General features: G+C 34.3%; 2 protein-coding genes across 2 annotated transcripts; one reads left to right on the forward strand and one right to left on the reverse strand.

Moving 5' to 3' along the window:
- Positions 1-9,881: 9,881 nt before the first annotated feature.
- Positions 9,882-10,958, forward strand: LOC130452299 (uncharacterized). The gene has a single exon (XM_056791536.1). It carries the CDS (start codon positions 9,882-9,884, stop codon positions 10,956-10,958), a length of 1,077 nt encoding a protein of 358 aa, XP_056647514.1.
- A 14,138-nt stretch (positions 10,959-25,096) lies between these two features.
- Positions 25,097-25,732, reverse strand: LOC130452300 (uncharacterized). The gene has a single exon (XM_056791537.1). It carries the CDS (start codon positions 25,730-25,732, stop codon positions 25,097-25,099), a length of 636 nt encoding a protein of 211 aa, XP_056647515.1.
- Positions 25,733-25,979: the final 247 nt, after the last annotated feature.

Here is a 25,979-nt window from a genome sequence, read left to right on the forward strand (position 1 = left end):
CCGATTTGAACTATACGACGATGTATTGATAAGTTGGTAGCATAGACCAGTTCAATACGCATTTACGCAATAAATTGAAAGAAAAAATATGTCCACCAAAATTGTGAAAATCGAAAAATTGGTGTATCGAGCCATCATCAAGTACCTGTATTTAGAAGCGTTAAGAGGTGAGCAGATTAACGAGGTAAATTTTTCATTGAAGATGACATGATTTTATCAGACCGTCGAATTGGGCTAAAAACCCATTATTACTATGGATGAGAAGGGGAACATTTCTACGATCCAGGAATAAAGCAACAATGGATGGAATGGCGACACTCTGGTTTTCCCAGACCTAAGAAGTTTCGTTTCCAAAAATGTGCTGGAAAAGTTCTTACCCCAATTTTTTGGGATTGCCATGGAGTAATCATGATTGATTTTTTTATTAAGGGTAGAACAATAACTGGAGATTACTATTCGACATTACTGACCACTCAACTGAAAAAAAATTCAATAGGTCGTAAATTTTCTTCCAACGAGGAGGTAATAAAAGCTGTGTAGGTCTGGTTGCGTAAGAAAATATTTTGACATTGAAATTTTGTTTGGTTCTATAGTAGGCTAAAAATTTTTCAATATATCCTCGTATCACCACAGAACTGCATAACGCATAACTAAAGGAATTTCTTGGTTGTCTAGGGTTCTCTTCTGCTTAAAACGCCGGTTAGAAAGAAAATACTTTCATTACAGAATTTGTGCCTCGCCGTAGGATGGAGTAGAGCAATAATCTCAATCCTACATTCGCCAATCCTGATCAAAATCCGCCTCGGATTCGTTTCTTTAATAGCTGACCCATGGATTTATATCTTCAGCACATATTGTCGTTCGATTGGGTGCCTCGTGATCTCCGATTTTAACAACGTTATATCTATCATTTTCTTTAACCTTAACAATTTCGTGAGGATCTAAAAATTTTCTCTTCAATTTTGGATCAGACGTATATACTTCAAAGAGTGTGGTACTTATGATTTGCTGATAGGTTGAATTCGAGGCAGTCTGTACTTTGTCAACGTATTTGTACCACTTTCTTGGCTCTTCCAAACTGAGTTTTGTTAAGACTGGTATAAGGGTCCTATTTACCCTTTCCACTTCTCCATTACCTCGTGGGACACCACAAGTTGTTAACACATGTTTAATATTTTCTTCTCGACAATATGATTCGATTTCTTCAGTTGATTCTCGCCACATTGGACATTGATCTATGATTCTTTACAATCGCAACCAGATTTTATGAAATTAGGATAAAACAATTGAATTATCTATGGAAACTCTAGTTCGAAATACACTTTGATTAGATAATGTTCGCCAAAAGCTCCGGGATTAGAATGTTCGATGACTTTGTTCAATAACCGTCGACCAGATCCGGATATTTAAATTTTTGTTTGCCATTGAATAGTAGACATTTTCAGAAAATAGGAAAATTTTGAAATTAAGAGAAGTTACTTCACACACTGACGCTAAATATCTATAGGCTTCTTCAAGATTTTTGCCAACAAAAACTGTTTCGCAGATTGCAACTCAATTAAGCTTATTCCAATTATTAAATGGTGGTTTCATGTTGTGTCCAAAACGTATTATATAGAAGATGAAATTATAGATGCAACTGGGAGTTGTTTCGGCCAAGGGAATTTCACAGTATATCTAGCTTCAGAATTTGCGCCGAAGTAAATCGAATCGAAAAGAGTCTAGAGTTTGTCACAATAATAGCAGATGAAAATAAGTGGAATAATTGAGAAAGTCCAAACCAGAATTTCCAAGATTTAATCTCTTGCAGTATACAGCAACAGTCCATATCTCCGATTGAATTGAGCCAGGTAAATATAGTTCAAAGACACTGTGTAAAACAAGATGTATAGAAATGCTTGAAGCCGTGTTGACCTTAACGAAACAACTTCCTGCACTCCCGCTCTTCTAGAAGCTCTTGATAGTTCAACGGCGCTATTTCTTGTTTCAGTTTGGTGGTTGGTCGACAGAGGGCGCTAGTGCCTCTAGAATCGTGCTTAGTTTGGCATCTGCCCGGCAGACGACGCTAGTGTGGAAGGAAATTAAACACAAATAGAATTTTTATTTAGTTCAACTTGAGGCCGCTAAGTACTTTCAGTTCGACTATTCCTCGTTAGATGGCGTTAGTTTGTGTTTTAGTTTGGCGTTTTTCCAGTAGAGGGCGGTAGTGTCTATAGAATCGTGTTTGTTTTGGCGTCTGGCCGGCAGAGGCGCAGGTGTCTACAGAATCGTGTCTAGTTTGGCATCTGGCCAGCAGAAAGCGCTAGTGTGTATAGAAATTAAACACAAATAGAATTTTTATTTAGTTCAACTTGCGGCCGCTAAGTACTCTCAGTTCGACTATTCCTCGCTAGATGGTGCTAGTTCGTGTTTTAGTTTGGCGTTTGGCTGGCAGAGGGCGGCAATGTCTATAGAAACGTGTTTAGTTTGACGTCTGGCCGACGGGGGCGCTAGTGTGTATAGAAATTAAACACAAATAGAATTTTTATTTAGTTCATTTTGCGGCCGCTAAGTACTTTCAGTTCGACTATTCCTCGCTAGATGGCGCTAGTTCGTGTTTCAGTTTGGCGTTTGGACGGCAGAGGGGGCAGTGTCTATAGAATCGTATTTAATTTGGCGTTTTGCTAGCGAGAGGAGCTAGTGTCTAGGGAGCCGTGTTTAGTTTGGCGTCTGGCCGACACGGGGCGCTACTGTTTATGGAATCGTGTTTAATTTGTCGTTTGATCGGCGGGAGGCACTTGTGTATGGAACCGTGTTTAGTTTGGCGTCCTGATGGCAGGGGGCGCTACTGTCTATAGAATCGTGTTTAATTTGGCGTTTAGCCGGCAGAGGGCAGTAGAGTCTATAGGATCGTATTTATTTTGGTGTCTGGCCGGGAGGGGGCGCAAGTGTCTATAGAATCGAGTTTAGTTTGGCGTCTGGCTGGCAGAGGGCGCTAGTGTGTATGGAAATTGACCACAAATAGAATTTTTATTTAGTTCAATTTGCAGCTGCTAGATACTTCCAGTTCGACTATTCCTCGCTAGATAGCGCTATTTCGTGTTTCAGTTTGGTGTTTGGCTGGCAGAGGGCGGTAGTGTCTATAGAATCGTGTTCAGTTTGGCGTTAGGCTAGAGGGAGGCGCTACTGTCTATGGAACCTTGTTTAGTTTGGCCTCTGTTTGGCGGGAGGCGCTATTGTGTATAGAAATTAGGTATCACGCACGTAATCGAGACAGATTCGTTGCGATGATAACAGCGGGAGCGCTAATCTTGTAATATAAAAATCTGCGGTTAACTGATAGCGTCTTATTACTGAAATACAGTTAAAAGTAACGTATACCGGGTGACTTAAAAGTAACATAAAAAAACAACAATAACAATAATAATTATTTATTTAAATCATTGATAACTTTAACTTTATAAAAGTATACAAATTCTCTAAGAGCATTGTGTAACATATCGTTTGGTGTAATAGAACAAAATGCGTATAAAATTTGTAAAGGACTTTCGGAGAAGGTATTTTTTTACAGAAATCCAAAACATTATAATAATATTCACAAAAATTCAAATTTTCTAACACAGATATACGTTGTATAATTAAATTATTTAATTCTAAAATTTGCGATACTTCTTCTTCATCCATGTAATATTCAACACCATGTTTCTTGACTAAAATTACCTTACTGTCATCGTAAATCAATGGGGTGATGGTACAGTAATCTCCACATGGTAATGAATCAGGTTTGAACTCGTCTCCGGTATGAAGAAAGATCTGTTGTGACATAATTGAGATAAAGGTATTCCATTCATAAGTACTGAAAGATATTTTGCTGAACTTAAGATGTTGAGATAAGATAACAGCAGGTGTGAATCATCTTGCAGGACTTATTCCACATTTTACTTCATACCCCGAAATTGGATACTGTGTTGAAAGCAGGTAAATGTTTTCAGACTTGACAGCAGTCTCATAGTTTTCCAATATTCTATCTAACTCTGAACTGTAGTTACTCGAATCAGATTCGATGTCGACAATACCACTATCTTGGGGGGAACTCATGCTGCTAACTGGGTTTGATATCCAAAGCTCACTCCAATTTATAGAGCTCTTTCAAGGTTTTTAGCGCGGCGAACCGAAAAAAAATCTATACCATTTCAATATTTTCTATCCAACTGTTGTGTTTGCTATCCAAACCAAGCCACTTGACGTACATTTTGTTACCCTTTCTTCTGAGCACCTTTTCAACTAAGTAAATGTCTGGATTCGATGTTTTCTGTAGTTCTTCATGATAGAAGCAGCAGCTGATTGGTGTACCTTGCATGTCTTCAAGTAAATACGTAGCAGGATTGGTAATTTTAACTTTGGTGATTTTGAATAGTTCTGTAGTCCAATTGGGTGTATATCCTTTTTCAAAGACATGCTTTGCCTTGGATATGCGCACAATGTCGCCAACTTTAAATTTTCGTGGACCGGCTATCTTTAAATGACTATAGGTGTTATTCAAAATAGATTTTTCGTTGGATTTGTTGACTTGAGAAGGTTTATATTTTGATGTGGAATGTTTTGTATTGTTATTGTTTTGAGTTATTTCAGGCAGAATATCAATCCATTTGTAGGTGCCATTTAAACTGAAATACTTGTAGAGTTTCGATTTTAGCGTTCTTATAATTCGCTCTGCCATAGAGGTTTTCATTGTACTAAATACGCTATAATGATTTATGTTGTGTTTTCTCATTAAATTTTGAAATTTGCTGTTGTAAAATTCCTTTCCCTGATCAGATTGCAGATTTTTTGGTATTCGTCTAGTGTGAGCGAGAATGTCCGAGAATGCCCGAGTAATCTCCTCTCCGGTCTTCGTTTTTAGTGGGCGTGTCCACACAAACTTTGAAAAACAATCAATGACGACCAGTATCATTTTATGATTCCTATTTTGTGATGCAAAATTCCTCATCTCCGCAAGATCCATTTGCCAAAGATCGTCAAGATCCTTAATAATAGTGCGTCTCCGAGGAAATTTTTTCAGTATCGGTTTGTGGAGTTCGTTTACAAGATGAATTTTTTCTTTAGAATACATATTATGACGTATTACCAGCTAGCTTCAGCTCCAGACTGTTAATGCGGTTAACGGTATTCGTATTCATAACCTTAATATTGTTTACAATGCCCGAAACGTTAGTTTTCATATCAGAGACGGATCTGATATTTTCTGTAATTTCTTTTTGTAACTCACGTATGCTCTCAACACACATGTTAATAGAAGCAGTGAATTCTTTTCGAATAAATATTTTGGCTGCAACAATTGAATTGTCAACGTATTTCTTCGTAGCCATATCCCTAGCTGCTACAGGGGGATTTCGCGAAATAAATGTATCAATTTCGTTAGTTTTATTTTGTAAGTTAGTAATGTGCGCCTGTAATATGGGGATTTTCGTCTTATGAAGCTCATTTCTCATTTCGTTCAATCCTACAGCTAAATCCTTTATATCACGGTCTTGTTGGTGCAGCACCACACCATGTGCTTGAATTAATGGCGAGTTGATAGCACGTAGGTCATTCAACTGCACATCAACATATTTTTTGTTGCAGCATCACTATTTGTTGTCGGTTCCTTAACATTACAAATTTTCATATTTTCAATATCAATATTACCGTCCTGTGTATGAGGAAACGTAATTTTCACTGGTAAACGCGCATAGGGCGTTTGATGTCTATGTCCGAATTTATCGACTGGCATAATTAAAATGAACAAGTTTCAACTTGTATTATTCTATTATATCAGCCTCCTTGAGTTCATTGATAATTGCTACTATTTCGTTGTCGTGTGACGTATTACCTGCCTCTTTTGAAGCAATCAACAACTTCAAACGTTCCACCAATTCATTCGCATCATCCCAATAAATATACTCCATAGGTTTATCATTATATCTTAAACGATCGATGCCTTTTCCTTTTGCTGAAGGAATCGATTTTAGACGAGTCAATACCTGCGACGATCTATTCGTCGTCGTTAGAGATTTTGTTTTAAATAAAGGTTTTATGATGTAGTGATATTTTTCAGTACTTGACCCCTTAAGACGATCTAACGTGTCTAAATGAACTTCAGTTGTTGTCAAAAGATTTTTATAGTTCTGTAAATCTTGATCATTGTAACTGGGGTCTCGGTAAAATAGAAGCTCATACAAGCCTGGTGTTCCAATTACATATCTTCCTCCTTTGTTTTTCTCAGGTAGTATGTTTATATTACCGGTTTTTCCATCAAATGCAATTCGACGTTTGCCTAATGACCAACCGATTTCATCGTTGTATATCGGACCATAATTTTTATCAATTTTATCATCTTTTTGGAAGTAATCTTCAATGAACTGATGACTGATGGCTGGATATTGGTCCAAATAGTCTGCGATAGCTTCCTGGGAAATTTCGGGGCGCATCTCTTCTGGAGATTCAGAACGTGTAATATTTCCGAATTCATCGGTTTCGGCCACCGGTTCCGTTTCGAGAAAAGGTGTAAACACATTATCAGTTGGTTCTTCCTTCTTTATTTCCTCTTTTGGATTTAAATTTGTAATCGTTTTTTGTAATGTCTTGCACAATTTCTTCAAGTGGTTTAGATATCGGCTTGAATAGTTTATTAATAGACTCATCTTGCTCTGATTTACCTAATTTCAACGACAAGTATTTTTTGCGAATCGATCTGGCAAGTTCGGACACTTTTTTCTTGCGCAATGCATTAGCAACCTTATCGTCAGACATTTTGGTATGGACTGAAGATGCAGCTTACAATTTTATATATTTATCGAATCCTTTGCGATACCTACCACCATTAAGGGTAAAATCCTTCATAATTACCAAAGTACCATAGCGATCACACCAACACTTTGAACACACATTTTTGAATGTGTCAAACGTCATGTCTGCAGATACGTGTTCGTCGAATATATGTTTCAAGTTCACCTCATCCTGCTTGAATAACACAATAACATTACAATTGTCGCGAATAAGCTGTTTCGGTATTTTTGAGTATGTTTGACAAAGATATGCAGCATCAATATCTTTATGTCTACACATGGAGTAGTATTCACGAATTTTCTGCTGACCGTCACAGGCTACGTCATCGAATAAAAAGATGGAATTTGGTCGAGCTTTCTCTGGACTAATTATTTCCTCATTGTCTTTAAATGGGAAATACCCAACACCCTTGACTTGCGCTATAACTTCTTGTAGCAATTGATACTTTGGTTGAAATAACGATTTTGAATATACATAAACATTTTTGAATTTCGCGCCATTTGGATTGAATAGGAGCGCCAGCACGACGTTCGTCTTACCACACCCACTGGGGCCACATATAATGGCACGGAAAGAATTTGGCAACAATTTACCATGTTTGCCAACAGTTGGTGTTGAGGTGAAATCCAGATTTTCAATGGGTATAGTCTGCTCTTGTTGAATTATTTTCATTGTGTGTGACGTTTTTCGTAGTACTACTCTTTAAATATAGATGTCAGTCTTAATGTTGGTGTTTGAAGGAGAGGGTATTTTGAATTCTCTCATCAATAAACTACCTATTGAACTTCACTTACCAAGCTATCAGTACTGTGGGTGTAAGTAAACCACCCCCCACCCTTTTTCCGAAAAAATTATTTGTTTTTTTAGCTGGTACAAAATTGGAAAAACGTCTTGATCGTGGAGATCCGGGCATCAACCCCTTGGACGCTGCTTGTAAACAACACGATATTTCTTACTGGAAGAATAAGTCTTTCGAAGAACGACACAAAGTCGATCAGATACTTGAAGATAAAGCTTGGGCACGCGTCAAATCAAAAGACGCTTCACTGGGAGAGAAAGCTGCTGCATTACTTGTAACAGGCGGAATGAAGGTGAAAAAAAAGCTGGGAATGGGTTGTCGTCGCAAACGTCGTTCCTTGCATCGAGATGTTATTCTGAAAGTGGGAAAGTCATTGAAGAGAGGAACATCTTTGAAAGACACCGCAACGTTTGCCTTACGAGCAGCCAAAGCACTTATTAAAGAATTTGGTGGCAAAAAAGAATCGAGGTACCTCGAGTAATACCTGTAGCGAAATCCGGAGGTTTCCTACCACTTATTCCTTTGTTTGCTGGTCTTTCGGCACTTGGAGCTTTGTCAGGTGGTGCTGCCGGGATTGCAAAAACCGTCATTGATGCTAAGCATGCGCAAAAGAAATTGGAAGAAGATGTACGTCATAATAAGGCTATGGAACGTGTAGGATCTGGCCTATACTTGAAAAAATATTCAAAAGGTGGATTTGGATTGTATTTAAAAAAAACAAAAAAAAACTAATAAAGCTACCCAATCACGCACTATCTGACTTTGACATTGCGCATTATGCAAAATTACTTAAAATACCACATTTTCGAGGAGTTTTCATGCGAGACACCCTCTCCAAAGACGGTCCTCGAAGACAAGAATGCGCAGTGGTTAATTTAGATGTCTCTAAGAATACTGGGAGTCATTGGGTGGCTTACAGAAAGATAAACAACGATGTAGAGTATTTTGATTCATTTGGTAATTTGAAGCCGCCGAAAGAAGTTGTTGAATATCTGGGAAAGAGTGCGAGAATTTTCTACAACAATACCCAATATCAAAACTACAATCAAATAAATTGCGGACAGTTGTGTTTGAAATTTCTACAGCAACAATGACGAGCGTAGAACTATTACTACAACATATCTACCATGGAAAAACATTGAATAATTTTACTGTCGAAGAACTAAAGCACTTTCCCATTGAACATCTAATAGAGTGTGTAAGACCTTGGGAATTGTTGGATATGTGGCATAAACTTCCCAATGAATATCGAGGAAATTTTGAACTACAAATACGACTACCTTGTTTCATCCATTACAACCGACCTGATTGGACAACACATTGTGATGGTCCTCCGAGTTCTCAAGCCACTTGTTTTCTTTGTAACAATAAATAGAATAAACAAGTAGTATTATTTAAATTCGAACATCACCCGAATTCCATTAGTCACCATGTCACAGTTGCTGAGAGTAAACAGCATCAATCATGAATTTACCTTTCAACCTACTACGCCTATTGTGCTCGATCCGAATAATGATTACGAAATAGCTTTGCGATCTTTTCATTCTTATCACAGTATACCAAACATTGAAAATTGTAAGTTTTACTACTACGATACCAAGGGCAAGCTTCAAAGTTTTGATTTTCCCACAGGATGTTACGAAATTGCCGATCTTGAAGCGTTTATACGAGATAAATTGGGTGTGGACAATTCAACTAGACCAGAGGGTATATTTTCACTAAAACCCAATCACAATACGTTGAAATGTGAAATTTCCAGTAAATACAAAATTTCATTCAAAGAAGATAATAGTCTTGTGAGAATTTTGGGTTTTTCACCGAAAATATTCGACGCAAACAAAATACACTCGTCAGATCTCCCCGTCAAAATCATTAAAGTATCTAGTATTCGCTTCGATTGTAACATTACCACTGGAGCCTTCGATGCAAACAGACCTGCTCATACTATATACGAATTCGTCATACAAGTGGATCCAGGATATTCCATAGACGAAATTCCTCATAATTTGCTCTATTTACCTGTTATACCACAATGTGAAATAATCAATACCACCGTCATCGCTTTAGACCAAGACGGTCAGCCTGTAAACTTTCGTGGAGAACTAAGTACGTTGGTGTTGGAGCTTAGAGGGCGCGAAGCAAATGGGACTAATAATAAATCATAAAAGATAGTCTACAGAGCATTCAACTTCATTAGATAAGCTACCATCAAAGCTGAAGCAACTCACGTTCGCAAACAAATTGGTTCTGCAATCGTTGGGTTTTAAATTGAAAAATGACAACAATGTATGGAAAACGTCAACGCCAAAACGACAACATGCCTCCAACGTTTGATATCTACCGTAAGCCGATGTTTGACGATTCAATTCGAAAGGCTGAATACAGAACCTATGCTCCATTTATAAAGTCATTCAATTGCAGTGACATTGTGGAGTTTAGCATTAATCAGGTTGATTCGTTCTTTGCAAGGAGCGAAACTTTGTTGTGCATTAAAGGTTCGCTTGAAATACACGGAGCTGGTGACGTAAAATTAGCAAATAATGTTGGAGCCTTTCTATTCGATTCATGTACGTACAGTGAAAGTGGCAGGGAAATGGAAACAGTTCGGGATCCTGGAATAGTGAGTGCCGTACGTGCTATGACTTGTTATAACCAAGAAGATTCCAATCATATGGCTATAGCCGGCTGGAATTACCCGAAAGATCCTATTCTGAATGTTAGCGACAAGTCCTTCAACCTTCAAATACCTCTCAAACATATTTTCAGCATTTTCAACGATTATTCAATGATTACATGTGGGCGTCAAACAATACGACTAGTTCGGGCACGAAATGATAATGATTGCTTATATATTACTGAAAAGAATGTCTATGGAACGCTCTCCACTACAACAGCTAAAATAAACATTACAAGCGTTGAGCTAAAAGTTAAACATATCTTTCCTAATAACGACATAAAATTAAATCTCATGAAATCCATTCAAAAAGATCAACCTATAGTTATTCCATTTAGGAAGTGGGAGTTACACGAATTACCCTCAATTACTAAAGGAGCAAGACATGAAGTTTGGGCTGTCAAGACATCCACTTCAGTTGAAAGACCTCGTTTTGTTATTGTTTTCTTTCAAACCGACAAACGTAACTTGAGTACAGCTGACCCGACTTTATTTGACAATGCCGACGTACAAAGTATAAGACTGTCACTTGATGGTGATTATTGGCCTATTTTAACTATACTGAATTCTATCCCAACTACGCAAACTCCACACAGAAGCGCCCCCTGCTGGATTATTCTTCTTGCAGGAAACGAGCATTGTTTGTTATCGATTGTTCAAAACAGGAGGAAAGCATGAAGGCATCCACAGTCGATGTGAAACTTGACATTGAAGCAAACATAGGTTTTCCCGAAAATACCAAAGTCTATTGCATCATAATTCACGATTGTGTAATGGAATACTTCCCCCTCACCGAAATTGTTAAAAGCTTGAACTAGATGTTGTGTTCTCATACGTAGACACGTTTGATGATCGTTTGACGCAACACTTGACGTTTGACTTAACGACGTGACGTTTGACGTAACGATGTGTCGTTTGACGCAACGACAAGAGAGATACATTTCATGAATATTGTTTTTACTGCTATTACATAAAGATATATTGGAAACTAACAAAAACACACAAGAATTTAAAAAATAATTTTATTATAAGAAAACGACAATATTCTACATTTATGAGAGAGAGATACATTTCATGAATATTGTTTTTACTGCTATTACATAAAGATATATTGGAAACTAACAAAAACACACAAGAATTTTAAAAATAATTTTATTATAAGAAAACGACAATATTCTACATTTATGAGAGAGAGATACATTCCATGAATATTGTTTTTACTGCTTTTTTTCTTAAATAAAAGCTCACATTATCGCTGAAACTCTTTATTACTCTCGTGACTGTCATAGTATAACACTTATACATGAAGGATGACATCACAATGACCAGTGGAAAGAAAAAAAAAATAAAAATACATTTCTAATAAAGCCCTGTTGGCCACAGACTTATGTCTAACACTAACAACGCTCATATAAATCACCTAAAACGCATACTAAAAAACTATAATAAAACAGATATTTTTTGATGTGGCATTATGAACCGCCACCGTTCATAATACCGCAAAAACACAGGAATAATTTTATAATAAGAAAACGACAATATTCTACATTTATGAGAGAGAGAGAGAGATACATTCCATGAATATTGTTTTTACTGCATAGCGGCCTCAAAAGTATCAATGTCACTGTCTATATCAGAATCATCAAAACGATTATTTCTAGGCATCTCATGTAAATTATTAATACAGGACTCATGTGATTTTATCATGAATAAGACTTTGTTAAAACAACTCTGACACCAATAGGACATTTCTTGATATACACATTCAACAATTTCGTCACCATCAAATACTTCATGACAGTGATCATAATTAACAAAAATTTTCTTTTTTAAATATTTATGGACCGTTCTAAATACAAAATAACATGATTTACAAACATTTATACGATATTGTGGAAGCCAATATCCACTAGACCATAAGCAGTAAGTAGATTCTTCAAACATATCTCCCCAATTTGTTTTACTTAATATAGTGTTTCTTAAATATAACGGTATTTCTTTATTATAGTCAATATATTCTATTCCAATGGATGAAGAATTTGGATTACTCTCAGCCTCTTTTATCATCGCATTCCATTTGTAAACAGGAAATTTTTTCACAATTTTTTCGGTCAATTTCCGAGGAAGAGAGGATTACTCTGCGAAATCGGCTGCTGACTTTATCGTTTCAGAAATTTTTATGATGCATAATCCCATTAATGTTGAGGAGTTCATTATCTACAAGAGAGTAAGTCTGGAATACTATAATGACCCCACGGCAGCGTATCATAACTATTGGTAATCAAATATCTTTTATCGTCATGAGGACTTAGCGCAATTTTTGTCTGTTCTATGCTATATACGTTATGAGCATATGACCTAATACAGCGTTGAGTAATATTTTTTTCTTTGAAATCATTTAAACAGTTTACATAATCTTCAAAATTTATTTTGTTTTTTACTACATTATATCGAACTCCTTTTGCCTTTTTTACTATTGCACCTGATTGAACTTTAAAAGAATACATTTTAGACCTCAAGCCTGCAAAATGAGTCATAATTTGGCCTTTGTTTTCATCTTTCATAACTCCCAGAACTTTTTTATTTACCTGTGGAATATTATAGTTATTATTGATGGGGTAATCTGAAGTATCGAATTTTGTTAAATCAGCTTTTAGCACCTCCTCATATGCATCATCACAGATGAGCTCATACACAAAACTGTCTGTGTCCATGTACATTAATTTACATCTATCAATACCCAATTTCGGAATCATGTAATCATAATGGAATTGATACATACACAGCTTCGACAAATCCAAAACTGTCATACCAACATAAAGAGGCTTATTGAAAACCAATTCTGATTTAGTGAGTTCTACTGCAATTAGGTTTTCATTAAAAACTGTTCGACTATGAAACCTAACACTAGATATCAAATTTTTGGCGCCGTATCGACCATTCCAGGTTTTAACAAGTTTTACAATTCGGTGCTTCCGTATATTTTCCATCGTCTTTCCAAACACAGCGTTATTTGCCAATTTATATAAATTTTTCTCAAAGTCATTGGTAGCTGCAGCCCTCAAACGAGTATTTAGTTCGATATAGGGCCGCAGCCATGCAGATTGATTGAATTTCAGAATTTTATGTATCTTTTTAATTTTCAAACCGTTGGCTAACATTTGTTTTAAATTACGATAGTGAACTGTGTATTCTTTTTTACAATAAAGCGTTGTCATTAATTTGGAATAATTTGAGCCTACAGGCTTGCGGTGTTCGGGAGCAAATGGAAAATCTCTGTGAAGATCATGTAATTCATGTGGATACTCCAAGTCTACTTGTAATATATATCCTACGGAAGAATTATCTGCCACAGACATAACATCAAAATTTTCATTATCTAACCATTCAAATCCTCCGTATGGTAATGGTTCACACATAGCCCACCCGTATAAATTATTGACGTCCAGGTAGAGTAAGTACTTTGAGGGTTTTGTAGAATCATATTCATGCATGTACTTATTGTTAGCATTCGATAATCTACTGCTACAAACCGAAATTCTTCCTCGAATTGCTTTCTCGATAAACATGATCATGTCTACGTCATGCAATAACTCTAATTTACATCCTACATATTTCAACATACAGTCCCAAGTATATCCAGGCATTGTATAGTACCATGCAGGGTCTAAACCATAAGTAATTGAACATTTTCTTCGAAATTGTTCGAAAACATCTGATAAAAGTAAAACATCGGTCTTTAATTACAGATCAGAATACTGACCCAAATTTTCAATATCAAATGATTTCCACACTGCATCAGCATGAGAATACTTCTCAATACTGATGTTTTTATCCTCCAATTTATTATAAAATGCCTCTATTGGTGGTAGTTCACAAGTATTTAATTTTTCCCAACTATCTATAAAATCGTAACAGAAAACCCCTTTTTTGGCTATTAATTTAAATTGTTCGACACTTAAATTACTAAATTCTCTTTTGGAAATTTTTAAATCATTATCATTCAATGTAGCAGCCAATTCTTCCAAGGAAGCACCCAAAAAACTCAGTGAATCTATGAATCGAAATTTTATATTTGTATCTGAATCGTTAAGTGTAAATGAAATGTATTTTTCTTTATTTATGGGGAGTAAACTGATGTTTCCTCTTTTACTTAATTCCGAAATGATGAAATGGCTATCGTAGTTACTTAAGTTATGGAAAACTGTAGGTACAACAAACAGTTTTTTGAAATTTAAATTGCATGCTTGATGTGCAAAATTTCTAAACTTCCCCGTAAAATGATCGTGATCTCTAACAATGATATCTGTAGAGGAAAAACCCTTTTCACATATGTGACACATTGTTGCCACACGTAAATCTGGTTTTTCTTCCACAGCTAAATTCGATAATTCATTTGCAAACCAATCCATGCAATCTCTACCTCTGTAGCTCTTGAAAAAAGTCTTCGTTGTAGCTACATTTTACATAGTAACCAGCACTATATGCTATATGTTTTTAATATTTATTTGTCTTATTATGAAGCTGTGTTTTATCTGTAAATTGTTCTAGCATGCACTCAAAATCGGCATAAACTACAAAAGGCGTAGTTTGTTTATATATATAATTTCTAAAACTAACAGATTCATATTTTGGAAAAGACATTTTATAATTATTTAATTCAGAGCATAATTTCAAGTGGACATTCAATTTACTTTCACTGCTGAAATAATTTATGCAGCGATTGCAAATAAATTTTTTATATGTAGTTTTACTTAACTGACTATTAATTAAACGTGACAAATCTTTGATCCAGCAGTAGTGATATATGATTTCTGAATTGTCAATATCTATAGGAGGTGCTTCATAATCGTTTAGCTTTGGAAAATATGTATTTTGAATTAATAAAAGATTTACATGTTTCTCGTGTATTGATTTAGCAAGTCTTACTGGATATACTTTGTAAAATGGTTTTTTATTATTTATTTCAATTAAAACCAAGGCATAGACATTGAAGGAAATGTTATTAGATTTTTCAAACTTTGATATTTGATGCAGGGGCATCGGAGCTTCCAAGTCTTGTGTATTCAAGACTGTGCTATAATATGGATATGAGGAAGTGAGTTCTTTATTATTTTTGGCTGGGTACAAAGCACTAACAATTGACCAATAAAAACATGCTTGGTCAGAATTTTTAATGTTTATGCACCCTCGCTTTTTTTGAATAGGTTCTGGAAGTTTAATATAAGATGAGCCGTTTCCAATTTCAAATTTATTGATATTTACTTCTAAAGAAATAATTTCACTTAATGCAAAACCAGAGTCCCTCTCTTGAAATTCTGATAATTTAAAATTAATTTTATCTTTGACGTTCTCGAAAAACCATCGTTCTATATCGGTCGATACATCGATAATAGAATTTTTAGTCATAAAATAATGGAAACTAGAAATTTCATTTTCACCAGATTTTTTAATGAACTCTCCACAAAAACAAACATAAACTTTAACAACAGAATATTTTTTCCTAAAAATTTCCCTTATTTTATTTTTAAAAATTATTTGACAATCATTTAAAAATTGCGTTAAGTCCTTATGATATAAATTTACTATAAGTCCGGTTTTAATTCTTCTTGTAGAAGCTACATTTTCCCATTTAACCCTATTTTTCAGCCCCATACCTATATTCCTATTTGAAATAAGTTGTTTAAAATGTTTGAAATGTCCTATGTATGTTTGTAATTTCCTAATTGTACCTACATGCAGTCCTCCTTTTTAATTGTCAAATTACATACTTTAATTTGTTTTTTCAATCGATTCAACCAAATTTCCACATCTCTATCCGTTATCTTATCAAACAATATTTTTCTGACATTTTTAATGACTTGCAGTAAATTTTCAGATTTTTTTACAATATTCATGGTACTCACCTCTCTCTCTCTCTCTCTCTCTCTCTCTCTCTCTCTCTGTGTGTGTGTGTGTGTGTCTTAGGCACGTCTATAGTGCCTCAATTTCAAATGACGCTAGCCGTTGATTTTTTCCAACATCCACTAATCCCTTGAATATAATTCCGTATTTTTCCTTTTCAAATTCTTCAATGACTGGTTTGTAGACACTTGTGACTCTTTGCGGTAAAAACACTACTTCTTCATCTAAATCCAATAAATCTGATTCTCCGAATTTGGAATTGACTATTTTTGCCTTCTTTTTAGCCCTCAGAGTATTCAAAGGTAGATCTTGTATTTTTGTTATTGGTTTTCTCTCTGTAATTAGAGACGTTGCGTTAATTTTTTTTAAATCCATCTGAAAAGAGAGAGAGCGCGTAACCCACAAGAAAAAAAAATACTTACATTTTTTGTTAATGCACAATTTTTTAACAGATACTAGTATTTGTTCTTCAGAGCTGGTTTTTCTCTTGCTGGCAGTGGAAGAGACTGACTCCAACACAATGCAACATCTTATTTATACTCATGGCACTGTCTCCATACGATTGTGATAGAATGTTCTAGAAAAAATATTTTATTTGCGGCAATTTTGTAATTTTGTAATTTCCTGTAAATGTGGTCCATATGGTTTCCGAGTATTCTAATAAATTTTCACTATTTCCTGTACATGTGGTCCATTTGGTTTAGAAATATTCTTATCAATTTCCCGCGTTATCAAAAAATTTCTTATTAATAGGTAAAAGTTATCTTAAGATTGGCGTTCGGGAATTTCCAAAAAAAAAAAAAAATTAATAAGAGTTTATTTCAAAATATATAACATTATTGATAAAAAGAAATTATTTTTGTTAATAAAATTTTGAGATGATTTAAAAGGTCTCCATTTGGACATGGAATATCGAACACGTTCCAATTAAAGGGTCCGGCTGCAACAAGTTTTTTGGTAAACTCATTATATTTGTAGTATGTGGTGTTTTTGAAAAAGTACATGTGTCCGTCAATGTACTGGAATGCTCCTGTAACATCTGTGGGTAGTCCAGGGAAAATATCTTTTATTTGTCCTCTATTCCGAACAGTTTTCAAGTTCTTGTCAAATTGCCATGATTGCTTTGAAACATTGTGTTTATTTGAGAATTCTTAAGTATAATTAAATTATTTTCCTCAAGTATTTGTAGAGCGGGAAAATCTGCTACATAGTATTTACGGTCATTGACTGCTTTTAAATTATCTGAAGAACTTTGAAAAATCTAAATTATGGGACCCACTTCTTCAGGAAAATAATCATCGAGTATTTCTGGTTGCGAGGGAATAAGTTTCGAGTTCAAATCAATTTTCAATAGGGAATTTTCATTAATAATATATAAATGGTAATTTTCAAATTCACCAGCCATGGCAATGAACATATACTCCGGTGTTATGTCGCATAAATTTTTATCCGGTTCATTTGGTTGATGTGCAAGTGTCTTTGTAGTCGGTGGCAGCGCTGATGTAGGTTTGAAAGGATTATTTACATATGTATTGATTGGTCCATAAAGAGCTTCAAGGGCCATTTTATCATCCTCATCCAATTTAGGAGCAATGTTGAATTGATATCATGGATACATTATTGCTGTCTCAATATCACTGTGAGCAATTCCTAAAATATGCCCAATTTCATGAATTAATACCATAAGTAGGCTAGTCTGATCTTCTGAACTTGATCCATCCAAACTTAAAACCCACTTATCATCAGCATCAATATGAAGCTCTATACAACTGTTGCCTTTTTGGGAAATAAGCATGTGCCAACACCTTTCCAGGACCATCAAATGTACTGGAGCACTCACCTCTACCTTGGCAATTTGCTCGAAAATAGTGCTTTCCCCGTACAACTGTAATAGATATATCGGGAGCATAAGGCCGTATTTTGTGTATTAATTCAAATTTAAACTTTGAACTATTACTCCACACTTCAAAAGCCTTTTTGGTTACTTTAAGATATTCTGGAGTTGCCTGAGGGAAATACCATTTCAAATCAAATTTTGACCATTTTGATTTAACTCTAAAAGAATGATCATCGTCGGAAGCTGCTTCACTCACGTTACATCTTGGTCTATTTAGAAGTTGAATTGTATTTTCATCTTATTCTCTCGTTGCAGGGATATTATATCTTTCTTGAAAACTCAACAAATAATCCTCAAGTTTAGTCAAATCATTTTCATTTTCGTACCCGAACCGGTGTAAATATTTCATAGCATACTGTTGGTCGACAACCCATAGTACTGAACATAGTACTGCAGCTAATATAATGATTAACATGATCTTCACTCTTCTGCTATCCTCAAAAAACTAATTTCCAATCACATTAATAACGGAATATATAATTTTTAAAAAACCCAAAGACTTTTAACCGACCTGGTATATCATCGCAACGAATCTGTCTCGATTACGTGCGTGATACCTTACATTGACAAAAATCTCTTTTTATTTATACGTTATACTTTTATGTTACAAGATTAGCGAATAATAATGGTATATATGTATATAATTTTTTTAAAACCCAAAAACTTTCAACCGACCTGGTATATCATCGCAACGAATCTGTCTCGATTACGTGCGTGATACCTTACATTGACAAAAATCTCTTTTTATTTATACATTATACTTTTATGTTACAAGATTAGCGAATAATAATGGTATATATAATTTTTTAAAACCCAAAGACTTTTAACCGACCTGGTATATCAGCGCTCCCGCTGTTATCATCGCATCGGATATATAACTTTACGCATGCGCAAAAACGAAGTCTCTCTCTCTTACACATTGTCTCGCTGCTCTCTCTCTAACACACGGTCAGACATACGTTGTTCATCTACTGAGAAAAAATCGATATTTATTAGAGTAGTCTGGAATACAGTTCTCACTCACCTCATCAACATTACTGGGGCTAGGCATGTAGGCCACAGCTTGGGTTTTGTTCTGTTTACACTCGTCAACTATGGCACATTGACAAATAATCTCATCCATTTCAGAAGGAGCTGTTATTATACCGATACTCAATCGGTTCATCCTATACATGCCTCTACGGTTTGTAATAGTTTGAATGACACTGCCCCGCTGGTATACTTTCGAAAGCAAATATGCTTAATATGGATCCAGCTTGAAAAAGTATGTGGGACACTCCCATCGGGTTTCGGAATAACCACCACAGGGGAGCCCAAGTCGATAGTGACAACTGTTAATATTTACAAACAATATAGTTCTGTGGTCAAACCTGAAAAATGTGTTTCATATACAAAAAAGAAGAAGAGAGCGGGAAGCTGAGTAGATAGACTGAAGGTGGTGTCGAAAGCATGGTCGACAGAGTGAATTAAGTTTTTAGTTATTATTATAAAGAATTATTGTAGTCATTTTGTTCCAATAAATAATTTTATTTAACACACTCTATACAACGCACATTTAAACCTAACATCGGTTATGGGCCCAGAGGGAGTGTGTTAAAAGTGGAAAATTAAAAGAAGGTTACTATAACAAAAAGGAAAAAATGGCGAGGATGGAAAACAAACATGGAATCATTCCATTTAATGGAGATAACTTTGATAATTGGAAATTTCGGTTAAACTCCGTATTAAAAGCAATGGATTTAAGTGATAAGATATCCTAAAAGAAGTACCACAAAGCAATAGGAATGATGATTGGCAAAAGAAAAATAACAAAGCCTGTATGGTGATTATACAAAGTGTAGCAGATACTCACCTAGAATATGTGAAAGAAACAGAGATAGCATATGAGATGATACAAAAATTAGAGTCAATTTTTAGTAAAAAGGTACATGTTCCAAATTTTATTTACTAAAAGAACTAATTGGCCGAAATATGAGTATGGGAAGAATATGCAAGATCATTTCTCAAAATGTGACAGAGTTTTTAGAGAACTCAAAAATTTAGGAATCTCTTTTGAAGAATCTGATATGTCATGTTTCTTATTATTGTCAATGCCACAAGAATTTGAAAATGTAGTTACAGCATTACGAACCATGTCGGATGATGATCTCAAACTAGAATTTGTCAAACAAAGGCTTCTAGAGTTTTCAGTAAATAAAAAGTTTGATAAAAGTCTTAAAAATGTTGGCGAGATGCCATCTTCATTTAATGAAGCGCAAAAGGTACTGAAATGTTTTAAATGTGGTAAAATGGGGCACTCTGCAAGTATTTGTGGTATAAAATGTCGTGTGTGGTAAAATGGGACATAAGGCTAAGCAGTGTTTTAGAAATAAGAATAATAAACAGAGTCAAGACATCAATAGAGCTAGTTATTCCAAAACAGGGGTCGACAATGAACTTGAAGATGATTCTATAGCTTTTTGTGCAATCTAAGATTTTCAGACAAGCAAGACAGAATGGTATGCAGATTCAGGAGCAACACACCATTATGTTAATAAAGAAGATCTGTTGGTGAATATGCATAGATTCACAGAACCCAATAAAAAATGTACTATGTGTGCCAAATTTAAGAGTGAATTTATTATCAATCTCTGCAATAGAAAAAGCCTGTTTTGAAATTGTTCATGTCGATGGTAAAATCATTATAGAGAAAGGAAAAACTGTGTTTGTTAAAGGCGCAAGATGTAACAATTTATATAAAATAATTTTTATGCATAACAATAATGAATTTGCAAACTTGGCAGCCAACAATAAAGATAAGCAACTTTGGCATTTCAGGTATGGTCATTTAAATTACAATTCACTTTTAAAAATTAAAAACTTGAATTTAGTGGATGGGATGCAGTTTGAAAATTCAGAAGTGGAGACCATATGCGATGTGTGTGAAACATGTAAACAAAAATGCTTTCCGTACTACTCAAAGATATCTAGATCAAGTAGAGTATTACAGCTTGTACACACGGATGTCTGTGGTCCAATTAAACCAGTTTCTCGAAATAAATTTTTGTTCTGAAAAGGGAATACAAATATCTTACACTCCTCCTTATACTCCTCAGCTTAATGGAGTTGCTGAAAGAATGAATCAGACCCTGATGGACAAGGCGAGATCTATGATAATCCAAGCAAACATGGACAAAATATTTTGGGAAGATGCTATCCTTGCAGCCGCCTATATTACAAATAGAACTTAATCATGCTTAGTTAAAAATAAAACACCGTTTGAATTATTTTACAATAAAAAACCCAATGTCGCTAATATGAAGGTGTTTGGTTGTATTGCATATACAATAATTCCTGATTCATTAAGAAATAAGCTGGATGAAAAAGGTCAAAAATGCAGATTCATAGGATACACAGAAAATGGATACAAACTTTGGAATAAAGAAGAAAATAGAGTAATACATTCCAGAAATGTTTTGTTCAATGAAAGCTGTTTCTCTTTAGAAGAAAACAAAAATTGTAATATTCAAGCTGAAAATGAAGAGTTTGAAGATGAATATAGTAAAGAAAAAGAAGTAAAAAATCTTAGTTTAAATGAGAGAATTCAAGAATCAAGAGAAAATATTCTTGAAAATGTTGAAAATAGTACAGAATAAGAAAGGCCTAAAAGACAAGTGAAGTTACCATTAAGATTCAATGACTTTGAATTAGATATAAGTTGTTTAGCATTAATCTCCGAAATATCAGATGTCCCGAAATCATACACAGAAGCGAAGAAAACTTCAAATTGGCCAAGCTGGGAGAAAGCTATTGAAGATGAACTAAATGCATTAAACTATAATGAAACATTGAAGTTGGTTGAAAGACCAGAAAATGAGGATATAATAAGCAACAGATGGGTGTTCAGAATTAAGGATGACGGTGCAGGTAATTTTAGTTATGAAGCGAGATTAGTAGCAAGAGGATTTGAACAAAATAATTTCAATGAGTTTGGACAGATACATGCGCCAGTAGCAAGGCTTTCCACTTTAAGAATCCTAATTTGTATTTGCAATAATTATGATTTACTTTTGGAACAATTGGATGTAAAAAACGCTTTCTTACATAGTAAAGTTAAAGAGAAAATATTCATGGAATTACCTGAAGGTCTTAAAGTAACAGTTGCTGATAAAAATAAGGTTTGTATGCTAAATCGGGCAATATATGGACTAAAACAAGCACCCAAAGCTTGGAATGAAACCTTCAATGATTTAATGGTAAACTTGAATTTTAAAAGATCAAAATCTGACTACTATTTATATAGTTTCCTTGATCAAAGCATAAGAAGCTACTTACTTCTGTATGTTGATGACATTTTGATTGCGTGCAATGATTCTACTTTTCTCAATCAACTTAAGTTAAAGCTATGTTAAACGTTCAAAATAAAAAAAAAAATATGAATGATGAATTTGATTTCTTAGGTATTAAAATACAGAAGAATCAGAAAAGTGGAGTCATGACTTTAGATCAGATTTCTGCTATCAACACCTTAGTAAAAAAATTCAATGTAGAAAATTGTAAGAAGGTCAAAACTCCTATCGAAAAAAATTTGAATTTAAAAAGATGTGAAGAAAGTCTAAAAACAAAATTACCTTATAAAGAACTTTTGGAGAGTTTGATGTATATAATGATGGGCACAAGGCCTGATATTTGTTTCAGTATTAGTTTCTTTGGGCAGTTTCAAGATTGCGCTAGTGACAAACATTTCAAACATCTTCTAAGAGTGCTCAAATATTTAAAGTTTAGCGTTAATTGTAAATTGCATTTTTACAAAGGTGACAGTAAATTAGTTTGATACTGTGATGCAGACTGGGCCAATGATATTTTAGATAGAAAATCTATAAGTGGTTATTGTTTTAAACTATTCAATAATATTATTTCTTGGTGCTCTAAGAAGCAACCATTTGTAACATTGTCAAGTACAGAGTCTGAATCTGTGGCAGTATGTGTTGCATCATGTCAACTACTTTACATTAAAAACTTGTTAGAAGATTTAAATCTTACTTTAGATTTACCAGTTTGTTTATTTGAAGATAACCAAAGTGCCATTAAACTACTGCAAAATTTTGAAAACAACAAGAGATGTAAGCACATAGATGTTAAGTTACATTTTGTATTAGATTTAATAAATGAAAATATTGTCACTAAAGCCTTAACAAATGAAAAGTTTACTAAATTTGTAAAAATGTTAAATTTGTTGTGATGAAAGAGTGTTATATGTTTTAAATTCATTTCTCACATTTTATAGGTTTGAGGGAGGGTGTTAATATTGACAAACAATATAGTTCTGTGGTCAAACCTGAAAAATGTGTTTCATATACAAAAAAGAAGAAGAGAGCGGGAAGCTGAGTAGATAGACTGAATGTGGTGTCGAAAGCATGGTCGACAGAGTGAATTAAGTTTTTAGTTATTATTATAAAGAATTATTGTAGTCATTTTGTTCCAATAAATAATTTTATTTAACACACTCTATACAACGCACATTTAAACCTAACAACAACAATTTCAAGCTGCTCATACAATAAAGGAGTGAACAGTATAAAATAGAACAACAATGAAATTGTATTAAAACATACATATAAAATAAACGAAGTAAAGCTAAATCCTAAAATATACACAGATCTTCTTTGAAATAAACAAATTTAGTTCTGTTTAGAGGTTGAGTAAATACAAAAAGATTATTATTATCTTTGGAATTTACATAATCTAAATATAACTCAGTAAATACAGAAAATTCTAATTTCAAATTAACTTCTGTTAACAATGTGATTTTTAATTATTAGAAATTTTTTAATCAAGAAAAATGGCAAGTAACAAAAGCAGTTCTATACGATTCCCATTATATTATTATCGAAAAAATTTGAGAGCATTCATTTGCTATTTTTCAAAGAGCATAAACTAGAAAATAATTATAATAATAAATTCAAATTGTTCACAGTATCCAGTACAAGATGAGTAATTATTGAACTTACCACTGAATTTTAGAGTTGTTCTAATTCAGTCAGAGTAATGATAGTCTTTCCATTAAGAAATAATCCTTTGCTAATTTGCAGTTATTACAAATACCAAAATCAGTTGATATCTTATAAATCAATTCTTCCTGTAGTTTTTTGTATCTTTCGACCAAATGGATCAAATTACATGTTAAGAACCCGTTACGGTTTTAGGTTGTCACTAGATTAAAACATCCTCCAAATAAAAGGTTTATTGATTTTTGGTCAAAAATATAACACAACGTGGTGAGTGAAAAGCTACTAGCTAACCTCACAATTAATACATCACGTCGCGCCAAAAGTGCCAATGAATGGATCATTGACAAACTGCATTGTTGCCAACTCTATAATTTATAAAATCTCAACACTCCTCCTCGATTTGACATGTATTAATGAAAATCGCTCAATCAACTTAAGATATTATGTAATATACAACTAAAAACATGATGCTTTAAATTATACACAATTATATATAATGATTTAGTAAACATATCGGCTAAATTTTGTTCACTTGATACATAATTTATTTCTATTTTCCTCTTACTAATTAAATCTTTTATATAATGGTTTTTAATATCAATATGTTTGGTTCTTTTCGAATTTCATTGCTTTTGGACATTAAAATTGTGCTCTTATTATCACAATATAGAATCGTTTTGGCAATAGTATTCAAGTTCCCTAAAATACGTTGATTAGGTCTTGAGCATGGGTCCTAACAAAGAAAATCTTGAATAAATTAAAGGTACATCAAAGATCAATAGAACGGAAAATGATAGGAATAACGCTTAAAGACCATAAAACCAATGAGTGGATAAGAAATAGAACCAAAATCGAGGACATAGTGAGGCGAATAGGTAGTCTTAAATGGAACTGGGCCGGACATGTTGCTCGAAATAACACCAACTGGAGCGGAAAAATAACAAGATGGAGACCTTGGGGGGAGAAAAGAAGCACCGGCAGACCACAACAAAGATGGTATGATGATATCAAGAGAACAGCCGGACTTAACTGGTACCAAGTGGCACAGAACAGGGAAAACTGGAAAAATATGAGAGAGGCCTATATCCAAAGGATAGAAAACGGCTAGAAGAGAGAGAGAGGTCTTGAGCTGTTTGTGCTGCTGCCACATATTCAGCTTCCGCTGTTGATAAAGCCACGCAAGTTTGTTTCTTGGATGACCATGATATTGGGTTATTACCATATAAAATTATAGATCCACTAATGCTTTTTCTACTTTCCTTGTTCGTTGCCCAATCAGCATCTGAATATCCTTCAAGTATTACGTCACTATTTGTATGTTTAGTATAAGTCAATCCTAGAGTTTTAGTTCCCTGTAGATACCTCAAGACTCGTTTTCCTGCAGTCCAGGTCTCTTCAGTTACACGATCCAAAAATCTGCTCAAATATGACACAGCATAACTGATGTCAGGTCTACTAGTTGTTGCTAAATACATCAAAGCTCCGATGAGTTGTCTATATGGAATGTTTGTCAAAATTTTGGCCTTGTCGTTATATTGGAATCCTTTTTCCATTGGAGTCCTCTTTGGTTTACAGTCTTTCATATTAAAATAATTTAGCAATTTGTCAATAAATTGCTGTTGTTCGATTTTAATGATATCTTCTGTTCTAGTGATCTTCATTCCTAGAAAATTATTCACTTCATTCAAATTCTTTGCTTAAAAACAGCTTTTCAATAAATTCATAGTCTCGTTCACATCTTTGTCTTCTCCTATTAACAAAATATCATCAACATAAATAAGTATCCAAACCTTTTGATTACTGTATAGACAACAGTCATATAAGGATCTCTTAAAATTATTCTGAATTGCAAAATCATTAAATGTATTATTCCACACCTATGATGCTTCTTTTAATCCATACAGAGCT

Source organism: Diorhabda sublineata, unplaced genomic scaffold (assembly GCF_026230105.1).
Source record: "Diorhabda sublineata isolate icDioSubl1.1 unplaced genomic scaffold, icDioSubl1.1 Dsub_66, whole genome shotgun sequence".
NCBI classification, from domain to species: domain Eukaryota; kingdom Metazoa; phylum Arthropoda; class Insecta; order Coleoptera; family Chrysomelidae; genus Diorhabda; species Diorhabda sublineata.

Bases quoted from the DNA above. Each gene is read 5' to 3' on its own strand.
- LOC130452299 (XM_056791536.1), top strand. From the start codon at position 9,882: ATGACAACAATGTATGGAAAACGTCAACGCCAAAACGACAACATGCCT.
- LOC130452300 (XM_056791537.1), bottom strand. From the start codon at position 25,732: ATGAAGATCACTAGAACAGAAGATATCATTAAAATCGAACAACAGCAA.